The sequence below is a fragment of the Poecilia mexicana genome, unplaced genomic scaffold (assembly GCF_051168715.1).
Source record: "Poecilia mexicana isolate PSO_F unplaced genomic scaffold, ASM5116871v1 scaffold_16, whole genome shotgun sequence".
In the NCBI taxonomy this organism is placed as follows: Eukaryota; Metazoa; Chordata; class Actinopteri; order Cyprinodontiformes; family Poeciliidae; genus Poecilia; species Poecilia mexicana.
In genome coordinates this window covers 1,793,133-1,816,907 of record NW_028263385.1, presented here as the reverse complement: position 1 = coordinate 1,816,907, position 23,775 = coordinate 1,793,133, and the positions used below count along the sequence as shown (strand labels likewise).

Below are 23,775 nucleotides of genomic sequence, written 5' to 3'. Positions count from 1 at the left end.
ACTGTTTATGTTCATTTAATATATGAACAAACAACAAAACAGTTTAAGTAAATGTATTTATTTATGCATTTTAATATTCATGTAGTGTGTTTTTAACTGTTTTTGAATTTTGGTAAAAAATTACAACAGTTTTAACTATTTTCTTCTTAATCTATAAATACAAAGCAGAGAAAGTTCAGACTTGACCAAAATAATGCAATAAAAACCTAAACATTGTTGACGGAATGAGTCCGACATTTTTCTGCAGTTTTTTTTATTTTTTTTTATTTTTTTTTTTTGCTCTATTTTATTTGCTGCTGTCTGTTTGTGCAACATAATAATATAAAAAGTTTTTGAGACTTTTCAGACTAATTCTGTAATATTTGACCTAACCTCGTGTCGGTGCTGCCCTCTGGGGTTGAAGTGTTGCTACTGCAGCTGAATGGTCCTGTTGGTTCTAAAGGTCCAGCTTGGTTAGTTACACTTTCAGTAAAAAGTCCAGTTTGGTGCCGAACTCCACATAAAGTGAAAGAATTTATCAAAGTCCAACTAAAATGTGCAACTTCTCTTTGATTTACTTTTATTTATGGGTTTTTCTGAGATTTGTTCATGTTATTTTGAATTTGATCCACAAACCTGGACACAAAAAGTAACTCATATAATTGTTGCATGAATGTTGGAGCCAAACCTTTTTTCTGGGACATTTAAACATCATGGAAACATTCCAGCATCCATCCAGCCTCAGACTCTAAATCATTTATCATAAGCATAAAATCACATTTCAGGCACAAGATGATCTTCCATCAGATGAGTTTTAATATTTTGGCTCCAAGGAGGATTTCTGTTTCCTCCGGTTCAGATTTCCTGCTTGACTTTGTGTTGCTCATAAATCTGAATAAAATACCAAAACAGGAAAATCTCAGTTGGTTGGAATCATTTATGAAGTTTCTGCTGTAAGAATCCGGCCTTTTAATTCAGAGAGTAGTTTTAGTTTCACTTTAACTTTCATGTCCTTCTGTTCACCAAGCGGAGCCCAGAGCCAGCAGGGGCAGCAGGGCCGTCCAGAGCGGGGGCCCGGCGGGGCGGCCGGCCGCGTTGCACAGGTGTGTGTTGCAGCATTCGTTGATGAAGGTGAAGTTGAGACCCAGAGCGAACTTTTCCCCAGTGACTCCGCACAGCGCGGGCAGGACGCAGCTCTTCTCGTACAGCACCACCCGCAGGTCACCTGCAGAACCACCGGGTCCATTAACTCAGGTTCCAATTGCTTTCACCCACCCAGCAACCCGAGGGGAGCTCACCTTTCTGCCCCACGGCCCGACTGGACAGGCACACCTGCCCCGGCGGACACTTCAGAGGGAACCGGATGCAGTCCAGAGGAGAGATGGCCGGAAACACGCAGGTGTAGCAGAACAGGGAGGCTGGAGGACAGCAGGCTGCATTGTTCATGCTTTTAATGATAATACGACATAAAGTAACACAGTGTCATATAAAGCAACAATAATCAGATTATTTTCCAGTTAGCAGCTGAAGCATCTTATTTCCAGCTTCGTTCCCTTTATGAGAATTTCTGCCTGATTCTCCACACTGAGATCCTGCTGACTGCTCAGAACCGCTCTGCAGAACCTCACTCTAAATAATAAACCAACTGTTTATTGTTGCTCAGTCCTGTGGGAATATAAAACAATAAGAAATGCATGTTTATATCTAAATGATCCCATTTGTATTTATGGACTGAACAAAAACTGAAGGGAAACAACCAGATCGATTAAAAATCAGAGATTTAATCCAGTTGTTTTCATCATCGCTGACCCCATCATGCTAATTATGTTATATTGGCAGATTTCTATGAGCCTGCACACAAACAGATCCAGTTGTTGGTATTATTCTCACCCACAGCTGGAGGGAAGCACAGGAGCAGCAGAAGGTGGGGCATCATGGATGGTTTCTGTAGCGGAGGGAGGATGAAAACCTTTCCTGTGGTTCGGTTCAGTCCAGTTCCTGTAGTTTGGTTCCTGGGGTCCAGTTCGGTCCGGTTCAGTTCCTGTGGTTCGGTTCTGACAGGCTGCCAGCTGTCTGCATGCTGAAGGAGCTGGAGCAGCTCACCTCGTCCACCCGGCTGCAGGTTCTGACCGTTGGACTCAACTGGTTCCTCCTGATGTTCTGATGGTCACTCACTGAAGCCCCACCCCCACATGCTGCTGATTTCATTAGTGTCCTGGGTTGATCTGTGCAGCTGCAGAGGAAATATTCTCCTGCTCAGCGTTAAAACAAGCAGCCAGTTCAGATCAGCTGGTTCTGTCGGCCACTTTCTGTGTGACGAAGATCTACGTTAGCAGGCAGCCTTAAAGACACGGCGGCCTAATTAAATCAGGACTCTTCTGGTAATGAAGGACGTTGAGTCGTGGAGGAGGAAATCAAGTGACCTGCAGTCTCATGACTGGAAGCCTGAAACTGAAGCTGACTGAGAAATGATTCTGCTTTTGGTTCATGAAGAGGAAAAACACAAATAAATGTTTAATAAATATTAGCTTTATTATCTGAGGATAATTAATCCACCTGTTCTGATCTGATCTGTGTGTCTCAAGCTGAGCGGTTCAGCTGCAGAGAGGAGGTTCACAAAGCCGAAACCAGAACAAACTGGGTCACAGTACAGAACCCTGCAGAACCGGCAGAGAACCTGGAGGCGTTTAGACGCCAGGAGGAAGATTTAACTGCTGCTGACCTTTCACAGGAACTTTAGATAAAATCCCTTAATGTATTATTAATATATCAAAGCTTTTATCTCCCAGTGAAGCCAGAAAATGAAGCAGCAGAACATCCTGGGTTCTACCAGCAACCAGAACCACGTTTACAGGACAAACATCTGCACTGATTCTCATTTTCTGATTTATTTTCACTCAGAGAATCACTAAACGTCTCAAACATCTTAACTAAAACTAAACTAAAAACCTGAGCTGAAAAGAAAATCCTCCAAACTGCATGTTCTGTCAGAACCTTGTGGTTCTGCAGTGTTTTCTACAAATCTATTTATTTATTTGTATCATCAGTGTACGTTTATTTAGACATTTATTGGTAGGCCTTGCTGTCTGTCCGTCGACGCTGCCGTCTAAAACTTCTACCATGATGTTTACAAACAGAAAACTACAGCAGGCTGAGTTAACATTATTATTATCGTCTCATAATAATTAACATCATTCTTTGAGTGACGAGACTGAAGTGGAAGCTTATAGGAGTTATGCTTAGCATTGGAACAATTTATACACGACAAAAACACAAAATATCACTTCCTTCATCAGAATCCATTTAAAATGAAAAACTATCGCAGATGTTTGCACTAATCCTTTCATGACAATATCCTACCTTTAAAAGACATTTTACATACAGACGTCTGATGACAGACTATCAAATGTGTGTCCACCAAACTGAGCAGGTCACTGAAATGATAGGATATGATTAATATACACCAATATTACACGGCTTCAATATCTCACATAATATCACTACCAACATCTATTTAGCACACAAGTAACTAATCTGTTGTTTTACAGGTTTCTTTATTAAGGACCACTGTTGTGTTGACAGACAAGATATGAGATCAACAATCAGCATCTCCATTAATTAACAGCCGTCACTCTGAATTCCCTTTGACCTGCTTCAACGTAAATATTTACAACCTGACAAGCAAATTATTCCACCTTAGTGTGTGAAGCAAACGGGCGACTGATGGGACGACACAACCGGTTCACAACTCCTCAGTCAGTTCAAACATCAACTATAAACCTTTAGCTTAATCTGTCTTTACTGTCACTGGTGTAGAAAAATCCCCATTAAAACAACAACCAAAGCCTGGTGGGGGGGAAGCAAAGCCTGTGGCCCGCCAGGCTGATAAAACACTGGGAGAAACTCTGACTTCTGTCTATAGCTCTGGTTGTAGGGGGACCCTGTCTGTATCACCATCTCTAAACAAGAACATTCTGTGTTTATATTTCTAGGCGATCTTTGGGCTGCTTGACGTAAGCGATCCTCAGCCTGATCGAAGCGATCCTCAGCCTGATCGAAGGGATCCTCAGCCTGATCGAAGCGATCCTCAGCCTGATCGAAGGGATCCTCAGCCTGATCGAAGCGATCCTCAGCCTGATCGAAGCGATCCTCAGCCTGATCGAAGCGATCCTCAGCCTGATCGAAGCGATCCTCAGCCTGATCGAAGGGATCCTCAGCCTGATCGAAGGGATCCTCAGCCTGATCGAAGGGATCCTCAGCCTGATCGAAGCGATCCTCAGCCTGATCGAAGGGATCCTCAGCCTGATCGAAGGGATCCTCAGCCTGATCGAAGGGATCCTCAGCCTGATCGAAGGGATCCTCAGCCTGATCGAAGGGATCCTCAGCCTGATCGAAGCGATCCTCAGCCTGATCGAAGGGATCCTCAGCCTGATCGAAGGGATCCTCAGCCTGATCGAAGCGATCCTCAGCCTGATCGAAGGGATCCTCAGCCTGATCGAAGCGATCCTCAGCCTGATCGAAGGGATCCTCAGCCTGATCGAAGCGATCCTCAGCCTGATCGAAGGGATCCTCAGCCTGATCGAAGGGATCCTCAGCCTGATCGAAGCGATCCTCAGCCTGATCGAAGGGATCCTCAGCCTGATCGAAGCGATCCTCAGCCTGATCGAAGCGATCCTCAGCCTGATCGAAGCGATCCTCAGCCTGATCGAAGGGATCCTCAGCCTGATCGAAGCGATCCTCAGCCTGATCGAAGCGATCCTCAGCCTGATCGAAGGGATCCTCAGCCTGATCGAAGGGATCCTCAGCCTGATCGAAGCGATCCTCAGCCTGATCGAAGCGATCCTCAGCCTGATCGAAGGGATCCTCAGCCTGATCGAAGGGATCCTCAGCCTGATCGAAGCGATCCTCAGCCTGATCGAAGCGATCCTCAGCCTGATCGAAGGGATCCTCAGCCTGATCGAAGCGATCCTCAGCCTGATCGAAGCGATCCTCAGCCTGATCGAAGCGATCCTCAGCCTGATCGAAGGGATCCTCAGCCTGATCGAAGCGATCCTCAGCCTGATCGAAGGGATCCTCAGCCTGATCGAAGCGATCCTCAGCCTGATCGAAGCGATCCTCAGCCTGATCGAAGTAAATCCATAATTGATCAACTGCTAGCTCCAGATGCCATTATATCTCCTCAGATGTTTCAGGGATGCCACCATCAAGCCGCCGCTGAGAGGCCGTGGTCGGGTCTCCCCTTGTGTGCTGCTCTATTTAGACACAAAAAGTGGCTTCACTAGCCCAGGGTGTAGGAACGAGTTTATCATTGGGGGGGACACATATGGAAGCTGACAGATCCGTAAATAGCTTGAGCAGAAATGTCAAACAATGGTGTCATCAACGCGTTACTCTAATCCGACTCCTTGTAACATGTTACTATTTATAACCCAATAATCAGATTAATGTATCCAAGTCATGTGTTACTATATTTGTATTTTTTAGCTAATGCATATTGTTGCCTTCTTCTTTTTCCTTGGGGGTTTTTGTTTCATGTGTAAAACCAGCAACACAAACGTCAACAATGGTGGGAAAAGAGATTCACATGTTGATGGATTTTTTTGGTAACTTTATTTGAAGGGTTGTGCATAAAACTGACATGACCCGTCATAAACATAAAGAAGTCTTTATGAATGTCTGACTGTTGTCATGAAGTGTCATTCGGTAAATAATTACACTTTTAATGCAAAGTTGCTCTACAAGTTGCACTGGAAGTCCATTAAAAATGCCAACTTTGCATGATTTTGTAAATTATGATAATTTAATGCAAAGTTGAAGGTGGAAACGTAACGGCTTTGATCGGCTCCTCTAAACCAAAACAACTCAAACTCAAACTCATCCAGTTCAGAGGTTTTTATTCTCTTGAGCCAAAAAGACAAAAACATTTTCCTGTATGAATCCCAGAGCAAAAGTGACGTGTTTAAACACTGAAAACAGAATAATCCAGAGGAAACAGAAAAATCAAAGCAGCTAAAATTTAATTTGACTTTCAGAGAACAAATAGAAACATTAAAGCGGCTTTAAATGACCCCACTCCTGTCCGACGTTAAAAACCATGGAAACGTTCCAACCTCATGAAATGAAACATTCAAAATGAATCACCCAATAATCAATCAATAATTCAAGTATCAACCATCTGAGCCGCACAGAGCTCAGCCGAAACTGTGGAAATGCTCCTTTAACCCAGGAGTTCAGGACTCCAGGTTCAAAACTATAAATACATCAGAGGAGGGAAACAAAGTGCAACAATTCCTCCATCCCTGATTGGTCCAGATTCCTCCGTCCCTGATTGGCCCAAACGGCTGCTGCGTCACAGCGTGTGCTTGACCGCCGTCACCGGCTCCCGCTTGTTCTGCAGGTTCTGCTGCAGATCCTGCAGGAGGCGCTCTCGCTCCTCTGCATCCACCAGAATTTGCTGCCATGACAACAGAAACAAGAGTTGGTTTGAACAGAACAGAGTGTAAACACTGAATCCAGATCTTATTTCTGTTTTCCTGTAAAAGCAGATTAATCATCACTTCTCCAGTTCTCCTGAAGAACATCTGACCTTTTCCTAGATTTCTCTTTTTCTGCATTTCAAACATACGACAGTGCATTTGTAGACAGAGAAAAAAGAAGTACATTTGTACCAACATTTTTAGACTAATCTCAGATATTTTCTAGGAAAAATGTGAAAATTTCTCAGATCTAAAAGTCAAAATTTGTTTTTACTAGAAAATTTCTGAGATTCTGAGTTTCAAAAGTCAGAAATTTTCAACTTTAGAAACTCAGAACTTCCCAATTACTAAGATTAATATAAATGTTATGATTTTTTTTTTCCAATTTTTGACTTTTCTAACCCGGAAATTTTTATGTTTTTTCTATATTTATTTCATAGACATTTCTTGAGTTTGAGTTTTTTTGGCAGTAATTTACCCATCCATTTTTTTCTATCTACAATGGCTGTAATGTGCTGTCATACAAACACTTGGGAAGATAATTTGGCTTTTTGGAAGCAATAAAACATATTTAAAAACTTTTTAAATCATTTTTATACAAGTTTCACGTTATGAAGTAAGGATCAAAAATACTGAACTTTTTTCACAACATTCCAATTGTTTTAGTTGTGTTTTTAGTTTTAGTGCAGCGTTATCTGTAGAATGTGTCAGGGTGTAGTTCACAGCTGAGCCACCAGAGGGCAGAAGTGGATGTTGTGTCCTCTACCTCGATGAGCCGGTCTCTCTTCTGCAGACTCTCCCTCAGCAGGCGCTCCCGCCGCTCGCCGTCCTCTCTGCTCGTCCGTCGCTCTCTGTCCGTCTTCTTCTGCTGCTCCTCCGCCTGCCTCAGCTGCTGCTGGGCGTCCCGGAGCCGGGCCGTCAGCGAGCTGACCGTCTGGGCGTGGCTCTGCTGCTGAGCCTGACGGAGAGACGGAGAGGATCAGAGCCGCCGGCTGCAGCCAGATGGTGCTGAACCTTCAGCTGAATCTAAGCTGGAGAAGTTTTCACTTTTAGACTCTAGTTTATCAACGATTCCCTTCACACTGGTTTATTTGACTACAAAATGATCCAGCTTCATCCAAATATTAGCTCAGAAATAACCAGACTTTGTTTTTATCTTATCAACCTTATTGCTCTTTTTTAAAATCTCATTCATTTTAATGGCTGAACAATCTGTGTCTCTGTGGCCAGCTGAGTGGAGCCCGACTGACCCGGATTCTTTCATCCAACATCCTGAAAACCTGATGGATCTGAGGATGTTGTGGCCACACATTGAACACCCCTGAAGAAAAGGTTCAGGAAAATGTGGATTTATCATAATCAATATTTTCATCCCAGTTTTAAGCAAATAGTTTTGTAATTACATATTTTATTGGTTCTTATTCATGATATAAGCTCCATTTAACTTTATCTTCTGGTTTTTAACATCTTTATATTTTTGCAGAGCATTTAGTGGTAAAGTTATTCACTTCCTATTCATAAAGTACATAAATGTAAATCCACATAAAGCTGCAGGTTTGATCAGTTTCTGCCCGTCTGTCGGGTTTAAACACATTCAGAGTTTAGAAATGTTTAATGCTCGTCAACCTGCAGCAGTTCCTGCGACGCCTGCACAGCTGCACTCAGTTTGGTGACCTCTTCACACAAGGTGGCGCTGTTTTCCTCTGCAGCTTTCAGCAGAGCTGCCGCCTGCTCTTCACTTCCTGTCGACTGCTGACCAATCAGAGAGAGAGGAGAAGATTTAGAAGTTGTAGGATGAAAAACATAAAAACTATCTGTTTCCTGGTTTTACTGGTTTGAACTGCAACCAGAAGAACAGCAGAACGCAGCAGTTCTTAGACATCGGACCGAGCCGCTCAGGTTCTGATAAGAACCCGGTGCTGAGAGCGATGACACTGCACTGTAAAAACACTAAATATCCACAACTATTTCTGTCTGGTTTCTACTGCAAATAGAAATATAGAACATTTCAAATAAAAACTAACTTTTCAGTCCACAGGTACCAGTTCCACCGGCAGATTATTTCACTCGAACATTTTCATCAATATTAAGGAATTATTGACTTAAACCAGATGCCATAACAAGACTACAATGCTTGGTCTGGTTTTGCTTTTTTGCGGTGTAGAGAAGCAGCTCCTGGGAAAGGTCAGAGGTCAAAGGTCATCTCCAGACCAGCTGAACTCCTGTCTGGTTCCACAGAGAGGACTGAAGGCTCCGCTCTCGGCCTCAGACGCTACAGGCCTTGGCCCGTCTCCATGGAGACGAACACAGACCTCCAGTGAACCGCAGTAAAGATGGAGGTTTGGACCAGAACCGGATCTGCTCACCGGGTGGTCCAGGCGCTGCTGGAGGTTCAGGATCAGAGCGTCCTTGTCCTTCAGGACGCTGGCGGTGGCGGCGTCCCTCCGTCTCCACAGCTCCTGCTGCGTCTCCGCCTCGCCCAGCCGGCGTTCCCTGTCCTCCAGAGACGCCCGGAGCTCCTGCAGACGGAACAAGGCTCAGCTCGGCCCAGACCAGCACGTCTAACAAAACCGTCTGTCCTCACGTTGACCACGTCCTGGCTGCTCTGCAGAACCGTCCTCAACGTGTCCAGGTCTGCCTCACGGTCCCGTCCGGCTCGTCTCAGCGCCTCCACCTCCGCCGCCAGGCTCCTCTCCGCCTCAGCGGCTTCAGACCTCAGAGTCTCCAGGGCAACCTGCAGGACAGACGAGGACAAAGCATCAGGACGGATCAGCAGGGACATCTCACCTCCATCCTGGTCCTCTGGAGGCCGTCGGCTGATCCGTGTGACCTCCGCCTGCAGACCGTCGGCTGACTCGGCCTTGCGCCGCGGCAGCAGCCAATCAGACGACCTTGACTCTGACCTTGTTATCAGACAGCAGTTCCTTCAGCGTCTCCAGCAGCTTCCCAGTCAGCCGGGTTCCCAGTTCTGCTCCGGTTCCGCTCTCCACACACAGACCTCGGATCAGAACCAAACACTCCTGAGAGGCAGAAACACAGAAACACGTCCAGGTCACAGTTCTGTCCGCAAGCGCTTCACTCAGCGGAGAAACGGAAAACTTTCAAACAAAGAGGCTCAGAAGCAGCTGAGAAAACTAAATAAAGATATTAAATAAAACAGATCGTCTTTGTTCAAAAGCTGCTGGAAGGAAGAAATGATTCAGTCCCGATTTACAAGAACCGGCAGTTTGTGGACGTCTCAGAGAGTTTGTTTCAATGTGAGGAGCAGAAAAACCAAACACTGGTTCTGGTTCTGGTTCTGGTCCTGATTCTGATTCTGGTCCTGATTCTGATTCTAGTTCTGGTTCTGGTCCTGGTCCTGATTCTGATTCTAGTTCTGGTCCTGGTCCTGGTCCTGGTCCTGATTTTGGTCCTGGTCCTGGTCCTTATTCTGATTCTAGTTCTGGTTCTGGTCCTGGTCCTGGTTCTGGTCCTGGTTCTGGTCCTGGTCCTGGTCCTGGTTCTGGTTCTGGTCCTGGTTCTGGTCCTGGTTCTGGTTCTGGGAACAGCTGGGGTGTAAATACTTTCTATCATTTGGGCCAAAAACTGATGTGTTGAAAATAATGGAGGGCAAAAAATATTTTTATATTTTAAGATTTTAAAAAATGTTCAACTATTTTTCAGACTTTGAGGATAAAATCGTCGTCTTGATCTGAGCAGCAACAGAAAAAACTTCCTGAGTTTAAATCTTGTTCTGACATGTTTTACCAGGGCCACAAACGGCCCTCGGACCACGGTTTGGACACCGCTGGTTCTGGACTTTGTGGGCCAACAGCAGAATATTAAAATCCACTGTTTGACCAGGGAGCTAAAGACGTGACTGGAGATCAGGTTCTGATCCAGTGTCCCGGTGCTGGTTTGGACTCTGGCAGCAGAATCCAGATCCCAGCAGGATTTAACTAGACCTCTGTGTTTGGTCACATGATCAGGCTGTCTGTGGATGTGCAGGCAGAGTGGAGGATGAGTGATGCTGTGGGCCGGTTTCTCTGGAACCGACCCACAGCATCAACCTGCAGACGGCTGCTTTCTGGACCGGTCAGCAGAAAAATCATCTCCTCTGAATGAACTCTCTGTTTCTTTCACTGCTGTTCATTCTCTCTAAAACCAGCTGAAAGCAGAGGTCAAAGGTCATCGGTCTGGCCAGGTCTGCCCACAATAAGTCAAACAAAGTCCTGTGTGGATCATTAACCCCCAGCAGCAGAAGCTCCGCCCCCTGCAGCTCCACAGCAAACAACATTTCTGTGGCCTCTGAGCCGGAGCGGAGGATCCACTGGATCCACCCGGCCGGCCTCACACACCTGGATCAGTCGCTCCCGGCTGTGCAGGGCGTGACCGAGGCTCTGCAGCACCGAGGCGCCGCCGCCCTCCTCCGGGGTCAGCTGGAGGGAGAGAAGAACGGATTGATTTCAGAGAAAGAAAACAGGAAGTGAGGACAGGAAATCATCAAAACTACAGTAAAACATGGATATCTGGTGGCACCTACAGAACCGGGCCACAACAAACTTGTGTGTGTGTGTGTGTGTGTGTGTGTGTGTGTGTGTGTGTGTGTGTGTGTGTGTGTGTGTGAGACCAAACACTCAGAATGATTCACAGAGCCGTTAACTCAGCAGCAGAATCCGGAGCAGCCAGAGAGAATCCATGCACACATGGAGTCAACATGAAGAATAAAGAATAAAAACAGACAGGCCAGGATTTTAAATTTAAATTGTAATGTAAATACTGACCAGTTTAAATGTGACCAGATAAACAGATTTATCTGTTTTTACAGATAAATCTGGGATTCTGCAGGGATTCTGCAGAAACCCAAACCTTTAGTGCCAGATTTAATTCATATAAAGACCAAAAACAAACTGTAAGTCAAAGTGCAACAGAAACGAAGGCAGACGTCGTCCGGCCAGCGGAGGTGGATTTGCACTTTGAGGGAAGTGATGTCACTTCCTCTCCAGTCATTTCCTACAGAGCTAGCATGATGAGGTCACAACCGCTAGCCGTCCTCGGCCAAGCGACCAATGACATTGAAGCATGTGAAACTTTGGGCTGTGATTGGTCGGTCTGTGTGTCCAACCCATCAGTTTGTTGAACACCAAAAAGCTAACCAGCGAATTTCAGCAGCTAGCTACAGGAAGCATCAAACGGCCCAAATCACAGAACAATTTAAGACCCGTTATAAACGGACCGAAGGCCAAGTTCTATATTTTATGAAATTAAGACAATTTAAGTCTTATTTTTAGATACATGAATTTAAGACTTAAGTTTTTAAGTTAATTCTGACTAATATATAACAACACATTTGGTGGCTGATTTTATTAGCAATCTCCCATCAACTTTCATGTTTTAAGTCCATCTTGAATCTGAATCTAACAGGAAACGTTTTCACTCCTCAGACCTTTAATCTGTAACGTTTAGAGTCAAAGCTCAGTGGAGGTTCGATGTTCCGACTCATCCTGAAGGAAAACTCCAGCAGCTTTTTAACGCCTCATTCCCACAATAAAATGATATTTTCCCTGAATGAAAGCCATCGGTTATGAAAGCAGCTTCCTGCTGGTTTGAACCTGCAGCGGCTCGTCAGTCTGACTGGTCCGGTTCTGATCAGCTGAGGGGCCCCGGGGCCACAGCACCAGTCCGGGTGGATTCCTGCATGTGCACCTGCAGCTCTGACGACACGCCCTGCGCTGCTTTCACAGCGCCGTCCTTCACGCTGATTGCTTTATGAGGCTGTTTGCCAGCTGACTCCCATAAACCTGCTTTTCCAGGCGAATCAAAGAGCTGCTGACATACCAGGGCGGGACGCGGATCTATAATTAGAGCCGTAAACTGCAATGTTTGATCTGCTGAAACCACCTGGAAGAGGCACTTACTTCATAATGAAGCTGTGGGGCGAACAATGAACCTGTAACCTTCACAGAAACATCCAGAAATGATTCACTTTAACCGGAGCCGACCGTCAGAAGCTGAGCAAACAGAGAACTGCTGACAGGCGGAGGTGAGACGTGAGGAAGGCCGTCTCTGCTGTGGTAAAACATTTAGGATCACCATGAAAAGGTCAAAGGTCATCCTGCTCCTCAGTCATGTTTCCATAACTTTAGCAGCTTTTTCTCAGCCTGTCAGAAACGGATCTGTCTCGCTGCTTCAACACGTATTTTCTCTGTTTTGATATTCTTCTGCTCTCTGCTGTATGAACTTTTAATGTTTTCTGAACAGATTTTTGTAGAAAACCTGCTAAAATAAAAGTTAAATAAGCAAAATGTTCATCCAGGCAGATTACAAACAGTGAATTTTGCTTCAAAGACATTATTTCCAAAGCTCAGTTTGCTTCACAGCGACTGAGTTGAGTAAATCAGGTGTCGGTTCAGTGATCTCTGATCTCTTCAGTTGCTTTGGTTTCTTGCTTCAAATCTCCAGCATCAACATAACTAATCTCTGCTAATCTCTGCTAATCTCTGCTAATCCAGTCTCCTTCAGAAAAGCAGATACATAAAGTGTGTTGGAGGTCAGTTCTTACCGAGCCCAGGTCCTCCGATCCGTTGACCTGATCCGGTCCGGCCCGTCTCAGCTCGGCCTCCAGGGTTCTGATCCGGGTGCCGGCCTGGTCCAGTTGGGCTCGGAGGTGCCTGACCGCACTCTGAAGTCGGCCAGTGCTGTTCTGAAATCACAGAGGTTCTGTTGGATCAGGCGGTCCAAACGCCAGAGGCTCTTTATAATTATGGTTAAAATGATAACTAATGTTTTTTTAAAATATTGATATAATAATAAATTACATTAAATAGTATCAGTAATACTATTTTGGATCAATTGTTCTTTTATATTCCATTTATTTTCTTTAACACAGAAAACAGGAATAAAATGCTTGTTCTTTAAAAATAACATTTTCTATAATAGATATTTTATCAAAAATGATAACATTAGCCGCGGTGGTGGGAACACTTCAGCTGAGCTTTTAGCTCATTTTGCTTCCCCTAAATCCATTTTTACAGATTCTAAAGTGCTAATTTACTGCTAAGAGAAACACATTCACAGAAACGTGACTCTCTGTAAGCGGAAGCCAACAGCAGCAGGTTCTGCAGCCCCATGTGGTTGTCAGCAGCTCACCTCTCGCTGCAGCGGCATGTACTCGTCCCTCAGCTCTGTCAGCACGTCTCCGTCCTCCTCCTCCATCTGACCTCCTCCGTTCTCCAGATCCCCAAAGATCAGAACCCGGCTGACCCTGGGTGACGCCGGCCCGGGGTTTTTCCCGCCCTTCCGGCCCAGCACTGGGATCTTACTTCCAGACGGCGAGCCGAGCGGCTTCCCTTCGATGCTCCTCAGCTCTGTTAGCACAAAGCTAACCGCCTGGTCGCCCAGGGAACAGAACGGGTCGTTGCCATCCAGAGTGTCCAGCGAATGGAGGGACTCTGTGCGGGAAGGAGCCCGGAGCGAGAGGCTGGACCCGGTCAGGGACGGCGGGCTGGACCTGGGAACGCCGTGCCAGTGGAGCGGCATGCTCTGGGACTTGTCCCGGGTCAGCTCCAACGGGGAGGAGGGCATGTGGCGAGGAATCCCGCAGACCGACTCGTAGTCTGAATCAGAAACCCGTAAAGAGTCGCAGCCTTCGCAGCCTTTGCCCTTCCGGCACCGCTTACCGGTTCTGATGAAGTACGGGCACGTGTCCCACCTCTCGGACCAGCACTCGTACTCCGACAGAGCCATGTTGTTCTTCAGCATGTCCCGGTAGCCCTCCCTCTCCGCCTCACTGTCCTCCTCGCTGGCGCTGCTCCGGCTCCGGAGCTCCTGCGGGTGTCTCTGCCGGTAGTTCTGCCGGACCCACTGCCTGATCCTGTCCCGCTCCTGGGTCAGCTTCTGAAGCCGCTCAGACGAAAGAACCCGGACCCGGGCGATCACCGTGTCGAACTTGAACACTCGCTCCAAAGCGGAAACACATTTGCCGCACACAAACTCTCCGGTTCTGCCGTTCCTCGGTACAGACTGTCCCAGAATGTGGGTCAGAACAGTCAGAATGTCCACAGACTTGGACGGGGAGCTCAGGGACACCTGGGACCGGGACAGAGACCCGGAGGAGCCCAGAGACAACGTGCTGCCTGTGAACAAACAACAGATTTATTTCCTGAACGTGGAGCGGAGATGCACCGATCCGATATCGATATCTGTATCGGTTCTGATACTGAAAAATTTCTAGATCGGGTAACAGAGCCGATGTGTGATCCATGAGGGCAGATCTATTCAGTCTAATTCTATGCTTTGTGCTCTGAGCGACTTCATGCTTTGTTATTTATTTTGGATTATATTTAGAATTCATAACTGTGTTTTTTTAGACATTTGAAAGAAAGTTTGTAGATGTTTATTTTTACGACTGGCTGTGAATCTGTTGATTTGATCAGATTCTTTATTATTTATTTTCTATTGGCTGTTCTCCGGGCTGAAGAGATTAAAGTTGTTCTTACATTTTGACCAGTTTGTGAAGCTACTGGTGTATTAACCTGAGCTGAACTGGTGCAGAGTTATTAAATAAATCTGTAGTTCAGAATATTTATGTCTGCGGTTAAAAAGAAATGAAGTCAGTTCAGCTGTTTCTCTGTATCGGATCGGTATCGGCCGATACTAAACCTCAGGTATTGTATCAGTGCCTCCCTGGCATGTCTGTTTTCTCCAGACTTACCCCAGGGACTGCTCTGAGTGGACCGGGTCAGGCTCCCGCCTCTCACTGACCCGGTTGGGGTCCCGGGCGGATTGTTCCTCCTGTTCTGGGCCGCAAACAGCCATCGGCGTTGGTTTCCCTGGAGACTACCGCCGCATATTCGGCAAAGCTCGTTCTTCCTTGTGCTGGACATCGTGGACGACAAATTTCAGGGTCCAACAAATATGGAGACTTCTCTGTGGATTTAAGCAGAATTTACCGAATCAGTCGACATCAGAACCATGATGCCAAATGGACCAAACAAAACCACGTAAACTGGTTTCTTCACACAGCAACATTTTAAAATTGTCAGTTGTTTTCAAAACCTGAGAGACGCACAATGTTAAAAATCACAGATCTAACAAGTATGACACATTGCACGACATCACACGTCGTACAATGTGTGATGTCAACCCACATGCACACACACACACACACACATACACACACATACACACACACACACACACACACGGCAGATGCAGAACCTCTTGAGACCAAACATGAGTTCAGAGTAAACAAACAGAACCAATGACGATAGTTTGGGGATGGATAGATTATGTTATTTTATAACATAATCTTTGGAGCCATTCAGAAAACCGCGGTGCGTTTAAGATCGTCGAAAACGAGTCAAAATCTGAATTACTACTGAACTAATTTCAGGAGAATTCAGGATCCTGTTTGTTCAGTTCTGGCCCGTGTTTCAGGTCCAGCGATTCATGAGACATCGTCAGTATCAGAATCGGACGAAGTTCACAATATTTTAACATATCGGTAAAAGAAACTGGGCCAACAAACAATGTTGATTTTCAGGACTGATTTATACTGAAACACAGAAGTACCGTCAGCGGAGCGATCGCGCTGTCATGGAAAGAACACGGAAATTTAAATAATGTTGGTAAATAAGGGTTAACAACCACAACAGCAACTTAAGTATTGAATATCAACATCAGCGTAAACCATCAGATGAGCTCATCTCTATTCAGGATTAGAAATGAAGGTTGAGTCCAGATGGACTAAATCTAGAGCTTCAAATCTCAGCTAATCTCCATCAAATGACAGATGAGAGCAACGGGCTCATTTAACCTAAAACTGATCGTTTGCTGGAAGGAAAACCTCACCATCAACCTGAAGAGAACATTTCAGGTTTTTCTAGTTGACAAGAAAAACGACACGGTAGTGAAGACCAAAAAGCATGTTTGACATTTAGCTTTCATCTAAAGACCGATGCAAAGTTTTCAGATAATCCTGTTTTCTTTTTAGACCAGCGACACAATCCCAGAAAGCAGGAAGCTGCAGAAAGCCCTGAAGCTTTCTGCAGGTTCTGGGTTCCAATCCCAGTTTCCTAACACAATCTAAAAACATGGACAAATACGAAAGGCATCAACAGAACCCAGATCAGACTGATTTTATGTCTCAGTTTATCAGAAAACTGCTTACTGTGAGCTTCAGGGATCTCTGCAGACCCGCTGCTGGAATTGGACTGAGCCGTTTTCCATAAAGCAGCTCTGAGTTGATGCTGGCATCTGGAAAACTCACAGAGGGAATGCTGACATAGGCTCAGACTCCCGGCTCCCCGGTCGCTTCCTGGATGTTCGAGCCGCTGCAGGATGTTTTCCCCGCAGGGCGGGACACGTCGTCCTTAGCCACGCTGTCACTGACTCCACAGCCCGGCGGACTGGACCAGGCTGTCCACGGTCCGGACATGAAAACATGAGCTCAGGGCGGAGACATTTAAAGCAACACGTTCCTGAATCCCGAAAGGAAACTCTGGAAACGGCTGAACTCTCCTCTATATCTGCTGCTATTTATAACCCACAGCGGCGCAACCCGGTCCGGTTCGGTTCGGTTCGGTTCCGGTCGCTCTAACTGCTGCAAACCTTCACAAACACATTCCCTGCTTTTATTTTGAAGCGCAGCGGTGAACTTACCTTTGAAGTGGTCCCGAGGACTCACGCGCTCAGCCCGGGATCAAAGTTTTAGTATCCGCGCGAGGGTCGGAGAGTCTTCATCACACATGACGTCAGGAGGGAGAGGAGAGCAGGAACACGGTCTGAGCAGAACCGAGAGCCGCGGGACAAATCTGGACCTCCGGAACCGACCGAAGAGGAGCCGCGTTTCGACACACCGGAGCTGACAGGGAAGGGAGGGGGAGTCACCTTACTGACGTCACTGGTCACACCTGTCGGAGCGGGAGCGCTCACGTGTTCAAATCTCAGCTCCACATGGACACGCGCGTGCTTGTGACACAAAAACCTTTCTTTTTGTGTATTTTAGGTCATTTATCTCTCATGATAACTTATTAGTCAAATATTGTTTCCAGTTTTATCTGTTTTACCTGCAGAGGATTTATTTGGAACTAGAAAGAATATACATTTAGAAAAAAAAAGATTTTGATTTAAAACCTTTATTAAAAATTACAACCACACTTTTTGTCACAGCACGATCATCTGACGACCTGTGTGTTTTCATCATACAGGATGATTTGTGTCTGATCGAACAGGATCAATAACGTCCAGCCCTCGTCGGTTTGCTATAGAAAATCAATGTTGTGTCTCTGACTGATCATGTCTGAAGGACAGAAGAGTCACCAGGCTGCAGAGCAGAGCTCAGGATCTCACTTTTTGTTGCTGTGCATCATGAGATTACTATGGTAACACAACAAATATTATGCAAATTTCAATAAAATGCAGAAACTATGTATCAGTGATTTATCACTGAGATTTCTTAAAGTTGTAAAATGCATCATTTCCTGACTTTAAAAACACACAAAGCAAAGAAAAATGAAGATAAGTGTTTAAGAAAACCACCATTTTTAAAGATATGAAACATTGAAAAAGTGTTGAAAGCAACAGAGAAAAGACCAATATTAAATATAATTGATAATGTAAATAAAATAGGTCCCTAAAGCGCAGATATAAAACATTTCAAAAGTTTGTCTCCATTTAGCTGAAGTACCTCCACCACCAGAGGGCAGCAGTGCACCGGTTCTCTCCCTCACCGGGTTCTTCAAACTGTGCCTCTGCATGGAAACAGTCGATATTTAATTTTAGTATATAATTATGTGGGGAAAAATAGGCGAGTTTAAAATAAACCCTGGGATTAATACTCCAAAAATATAATAGCCAGATTACAAAAACATAGATGCTAAATAAACCAAATGCTACTTTTTACACGTTTAGACTCTTTAATACCAGAAGTCTGAAGTGTTTATTGCAAGAATATGCGACATGTGTTACAATAAAACTGGAACAAAAAACAACAACAAAAAAAAACATGATAAAATAACATACCATCTGATTATTTTAACTTTCTGGAGAACGTGAGATTATTAAGAGAGTATGAGTAACATTAAAATGGATTTTTTTTTTTTTTTTTTTTTTTATTCCTTTATTTAACCAGGTAAACCCCATTGAGATCTAGATCTCATTTTCAAGGGGGACCTGGGCAGAAGTCTGCAGTACATAGCAACCTGGTTACAAAACAAAATTGATTAATACATATACACAATTATAAAACAGAATAAAACAATTTAAAAACAGTGACACACAGTGATTATAGACTGCAAACAATGAGGATGTCTGTAAAAGCCCTTAAAGTTTCAGTTAAAACTTTCTTTTATAACACATTAGTTTCACATTAACATATGCAATCTTTTTCTGGGATGTCTGTAGAAACATAAGGAGGAATATTAAAGTTATAGGGAGCAATAATTAAACAACACAAATATTAAAGTGTTTACAGACTTCAGGGGAAAGAAGGACAATTACTTATTGGGTTGTAATATTTTACCTCATTCTCCATGTTGAGCCTCATAATCTTTTCATAATTTCTCTTTCTTTGTTGCTGCTGAGTCATTTCATATGAGCCATTTCTCTATGCAGTTTTTGAACACGGTGAAGTTGCTGTGCCAGTTTGTGTGTTTGACTCCGGACTGAACACACACCGACACGTCGCCGCGGGCGTCCAGCGTCTTCAGACCAAACGTGTCGTTTTTATAAAACTGTCAGAGGCAGAGAAGACCAAAACTTATGAATATCAAAGCGTTGAATTCATTTGAACTGACTGGTTTTCCAACTGAAGTTTGTTCTTATTCAAGTTCCCCAACCAATCACAGAAAGTTATTCTCCAAATGATGCAGCAGATATCGACTGGGCCTCCAGCTTTATCCTCCAGGAATGGGACAGGGGTGACGCAGCACCTCTTAATCATCATAAATGTCAAATTTCTGTCCTCATACAGGATATTTTACTCTATTGTCAGACTTTTCTATCTCACTAGATTGACTTTAGTTGAAAGAGGTTGAAGAAACATCAACTGGATGCAGAAAAACACCAGCTGGTCACCTACCGCCTGGTTCCTCATCTCCACGACATCTTCGTTAGAGTCGTAGAACCCAAAGTGGCTGCGCAGGAAAGAGGAAGCAATTACTTCTTGCCTAACGCTTCTGAAACCTAATTTGATCGAAACTTCATGTTGACAAACTGAAAACTGAAAATAACCACTTCTCTGTTTTTGTGTTCCCACCAAACCAACATGTGTTCCTTAATTGTAAACTTCTAACTGTTTGCTATAGAAAATCTGATGCACAAAATGTCATTTATCTAAATGAGGACCAGAGTAAGCTGCTCCTCATGGTGCCTAACATGGCAGCTGTCCTGTCAGAGACACTGAATTGACCAGGTATGAGTTGTAGAGGTAAAGCATTTCTTAAAGTGGTAAAACCTGGATTGCCATGGAGTGATGACGCCGTCATCTGGTCCTCCAATCAGCACCATCTTCTTGATACGCAGGAAGTTTTCTCTCCAATCTGAGGGAAGGATGTGCAGATGCTGATAAGAAAAAAGTGTTTTACATGGATATCACTGGAGCTAAACAGGTCATATAATCAGCCTCCATTATGTTTTACTTTTCCTACAAAATATGGATTTCTCTCTTTTAAAGATAATAACTCCAGTTTTGTTTCTGTTCAGCTGCAGAAAGTTTTAGCATCTCCATGCACTGATTTGTTCGAAGCATCTGTGTGGGTTCAAGCAGACCCACTGTCTGCCTGTAGACGGTGGGTCTATGAGAATAAAAACATCATTAAGTAATGAAATAAAGACCAAAGGTGCCATGAAGGCAGAAGGTTCAGTACCTTTCAGGTGCTGGTGAGGTATTTCACCGTTTATCGGAGGCAGAAAGGTGTTGCCCTTCAGGTAGCAGGCTCTGTGGTGAGGGTCTGCACAGAGAAAATGCAGCATATTGTTGGTTTTGTGTTCTGCTCACACAGAGGCTCATGCAGAGTTCCTGATCCCCTCCTACCGTTCCAGTAGTCACAAAACGAAAAATGCTGCCCCACTTTGTTGTAGCAGAAAAGAAAAGCGGTCTTCTTTACACAGCCAGGTAACCAATTCAGGTAATCTGTGTCTGTGGAAAACATCAGACCTGTCAGCCTTGAGTTGGTTTTCCTTTAAATAGAAAAGAAGAGAAGACACCCAAACCCTGAAGCAAACATCTGACCTCCATACTGTCCAGCCAGGGGTGACGACAGGGAGATGAAGGTGTGAACGTTGTGATTTGGACACGTAGACAGAACCGCTCGGCAGACTAAACCACCTTAAAAAGGTCAAAACAACTAAATTAGGCAAAAGTCAGATAATGGTAGTCTGTGGCTGTCGCTAGCAGCATGAGTTCACCTGGATGGAGAGGATCTGATTGTGGCAGATTTAACAGAAACAAACAGTAAACGTTGGTCTCACATTGTGAACCTCTGCATGCCAGAGGGTGGAGGCGTCCCGACGCTGCTGGTTCTGACCCAACAAACACTAATTTCTCAGGAACCAAGGCTGCAGCTACAGGCTGTAGGCCAGCTGATTACCTCTTGTGGTAATATTCAAGTCTTAAGGTTGGAAAGCCTCATTACCATCACCCTTATCTTTACCTTGAGCCACAGATCCTCTGTCAGCTTCAAAACGTTAATATTACTACCAGTCAGAAGAAACATCTTGAAGATTTGCTTTAAACTTGAATCTGCATAAATAATCTAATAGTTTTGTTGAGGAGAGCTCAGAGGTGACAGATGATTTCAGATTATGCTAATATTTAACCTGACAGATTTACCAAGACGGAGGTTTTAGGGGTGTCAATCACTCTTATGTATGCGCTAAAAGGTTCCAGCTAACCATAATGCTAACAGGTTTCTGTTATCACTAAGGCTAACATCATGCTAAGACCAATGCTAAAGACTCCTGCTAACACTAACGCTAATCATCTGGTTTTAATTTTTTGTAGATTAAATTAAAGGTTTCCAGTTTTCTTTGAGAGGAGAACCGACCAAAGCAACTTTATTTATTAACTAACTCTAATAAACAGCCATAACTGATTTCTTTACCAGGCCAGAGCGACAGCAGTTTTATTTGTACACCTGCAGATGAATTAGGGCTTTTATTTACAGGTCTGTCTTGCAGCTACAAAGCTTTTCCAACCAGCTACGGAGGCGACGTGATCAGGTCTGTTAACGACCAGGGGAAATTCCAGGTAATGTCGTGAATCCAACAAGTTACAACAGGCAGAGTGAGTGGAAGAAAACACTGCATACACATTACATACAGCTGGAGGAGGAATGGAATGTATGTATGGATGTATTCTGTGGTATTTGTTACCCATAAGTTTCATAATCCTTAAATAATGAGGGATTCAAGAACTTTTGGAGCAAGTTGCTTAACTCAGCCCATGAGTTTGATCTTCATTGATTCAGAAAAAAACATTGAATTTTCAGGGTCTAATCCAGTCATTCATCCATCCATTGTCTGCAGCTGCATGTTGTAGCTGAGCTGATGGGTGGATGTGGGAAGGACAAACTGATTTCATAGGTTAGACCTGGAAAACGCTAAAATTAAAGATGTTTTTTGTCCATTTTTGGTTCACTCAGCGTCACTTTTTCTCCTGCCTCTGGACGGTTTGACGGTTGGAGTCTGCTCACCTTGAGAGAAACACAGCACATGGACTCCCTCAGGACGCGCGGTCATGATTTTCTCGATGACCTTCCTGAACTCTGGGACTTGAATCCACAACGGCTTCATGCTCTTACAGTTGTTGAACAGACTGATTATCTGCACCTCTGTACCTGGATGCACCTGGATGCAAATCAGTAAAAATAAATAAATCTGAGAAACAAACCCTTTAAAACAAAAACTGTGACTCCATAAATCTGTAGATGAATCTGGCAGTTCGTCAGCTGAGTGTTATCAACCAACCACCAGATGTTTCCAGTAACGCTCCCTGAAATAAAACTCACTGTGAGGAATTGAAAATCACAGAGGAACAGAAATCAGGGGTTTGAAATGTCAGGTTGGATTTCACTTTGCCTGAAATCTCCACCTGTGCTTCAAACTGTTTGCAGTTTTTACTTTATGAAGTTCATGAGCTGAACTTGATTGCAATGTTCCTTTGGCATCTATCTGAGCTACAACGGGGTTTTCTTCTACTTTTTGTGGAATTAAAAATGGTGGATATTCAATAGAAAAGCTAACATGGTTTAAAACTTACTTTTTCTGCCATGAATTAAAAAACTTGGAATAATAAATGGTTGACAGAAGTTTTAAAACATATAATAAAGTTATAATTTGCTATCTAAATGTCTTGCTGTATCCTGAACTCAGTCTTCTTTTGTTAACAAAACTAGTAATCCAAATTATCTCATCACCAATCACAGAAAGTCACATTTTATACCTGACATAAATCTGCATCATCCTTTAGCTCATCATCCTCTGGGATTTATTTATTTATTTATTTATTTATTTATTTATTTATTTATTTATTTATTTATTTATAGCTAAAATCGTAATTTCCGTCTGTCAAGTTTTTTTCCCCAACAAATTGTGTTTTCTGATACAAAAAAAACTCTACAGATCACATGAATCTTTACAAAGCTGAATGTCTTAGATGTTATCTCTTCAAAGATTCAGCAAATGTAAAATAAAATGTTCCGGTTCTAAGAAACCAAAGTGCAAAGGAAATAAGATGTAGAAGTCCAAGGTCAAATTCAAAAGGTAGAAAGAAATCTGGCTGCTTGGAAAGAAAATACTGAACAAACTGGTGGCTCAAGACTTTTGCACAATATTTAAAAAAGGAAGAAAAAAAGTGATAAATGTCTTTAAAAAGGTGCAATAAAGTGTGCAAATAGAATCTGATGATTTACAAAATTATAGCTAGCTGTAATTTAATCCAGATTAAAAACTTTCAGTGAGTTACTCTGAACTGTAACCTGGTGATGAGTCCCACCTTATTAATGAAGCCTGAGAGATTTTTAAACTGTTCGGGTCCGTCCAGGATGCCGTGGACGATGATGACAGGTTTGTATCCATGCGCGGAGCCTGAAGCCAGCAGCAGCAGCAGCAGCACCGCCGGGGCCCCCCAGCTGGCCCGCGGAGCCCTCATCTCCACCCGGTCGCAGGTCGCTGGTGGAGGATCCGCGGCAGGAGGAGACCTGATCAGGAACTGTTTGCTTTTTCAGACGTTCCCTCCTTTTTGTGATGGTAGGCGTGCTTGCTTTGCAATATCCGTATTCATATGAAACCCAACCCCAGCCAGCCACTCTGCAACGCTTCAGCACTTCTGTAACATTGC

General features: G+C 44.1%; 3 protein-coding genes across 5 annotated transcripts; all 3 read right to left on the bottom strand.

The window, feature by feature from the left end:
* Positions 1-42: 42 nt before the first annotated feature.
* Positions 43-2,315, bottom strand: LOC106920429 (uncharacterized). Its single transcript, XM_014991435.2, has 3 exons — positions 1,870-2,315; positions 1,278-1,397; positions 43-1,204 (listed from the first exon to the last, which is right to left on the bottom strand). Exons 1-3 carry the CDS (start codon positions 1,913-1,915, stop codon positions 999-1,001), a joined length of 372 nt encoding a protein of 123 aa, XP_014846921.1. The 5' UTR covers positions 1,916-2,315; the 3' UTR covers positions 43-998.
* A 3,541-nt stretch (positions 2,316-5,856) lies between these two features.
* LOC106920424 (uncharacterized) lies at positions 5,857-17,356 on the bottom strand. 3 transcript variants are annotated; one of them, XM_014991425.2, is made up of 11 exons: positions 17,097-17,356; positions 15,148-15,362; positions 13,584-14,569; positions 12,997-13,137; positions 10,793-10,873; positions 9,359-9,475; positions 9,040-9,189; positions 8,822-8,974; positions 8,082-8,207; positions 7,222-7,413; positions 5,857-6,433 (listed from the first exon to the last, which is right to left on the bottom strand). In XM_014991425.2, the coding sequence occupies exons 2-11, from the start codon at positions 15,317-15,319 to the stop codon at positions 6,329-6,331; spliced, it is 2,223 nt and encodes a 740-aa protein (XP_014846911.2). In that variant the 5' UTR covers positions 15,320-15,362; positions 17,097-17,356; the 3' UTR covers positions 5,857-6,328. The 3 variants fall into 3 exon arrangements, with proteins under 3 accessions (XP_014846911.2, XP_014846913.2, XP_014846912.2); XM_014991427.2 differs by having other exon boundaries at positions 8,082-8,204; XM_014991426.2 differs by lacking the exon at positions 17,097-17,356 and adding an exon at positions 16,606-17,031.
* A 976-nt stretch (positions 17,357-18,332) lies between these two features.
* LOC106920425 (lysosomal thioesterase PPT2-A-like) lies at positions 18,333-23,659 on the bottom strand. Its single transcript, XM_014991428.2, has 8 exons — positions 23,431-23,659; positions 22,130-22,283; positions 20,668-20,763; positions 20,470-20,574; positions 20,303-20,386; positions 19,891-19,975; positions 19,516-19,570; positions 18,333-19,168 (listed from the first exon to the last, which is right to left on the bottom strand). Exons 1-8 carry the CDS (start codon positions 23,584-23,586, stop codon positions 19,025-19,027), a joined length of 879 nt encoding a protein of 292 aa, XP_014846914.2. The 5' UTR covers positions 23,587-23,659; the 3' UTR covers positions 18,333-19,024.
* Positions 23,660-23,775: the final 116 nt, after the last annotated feature.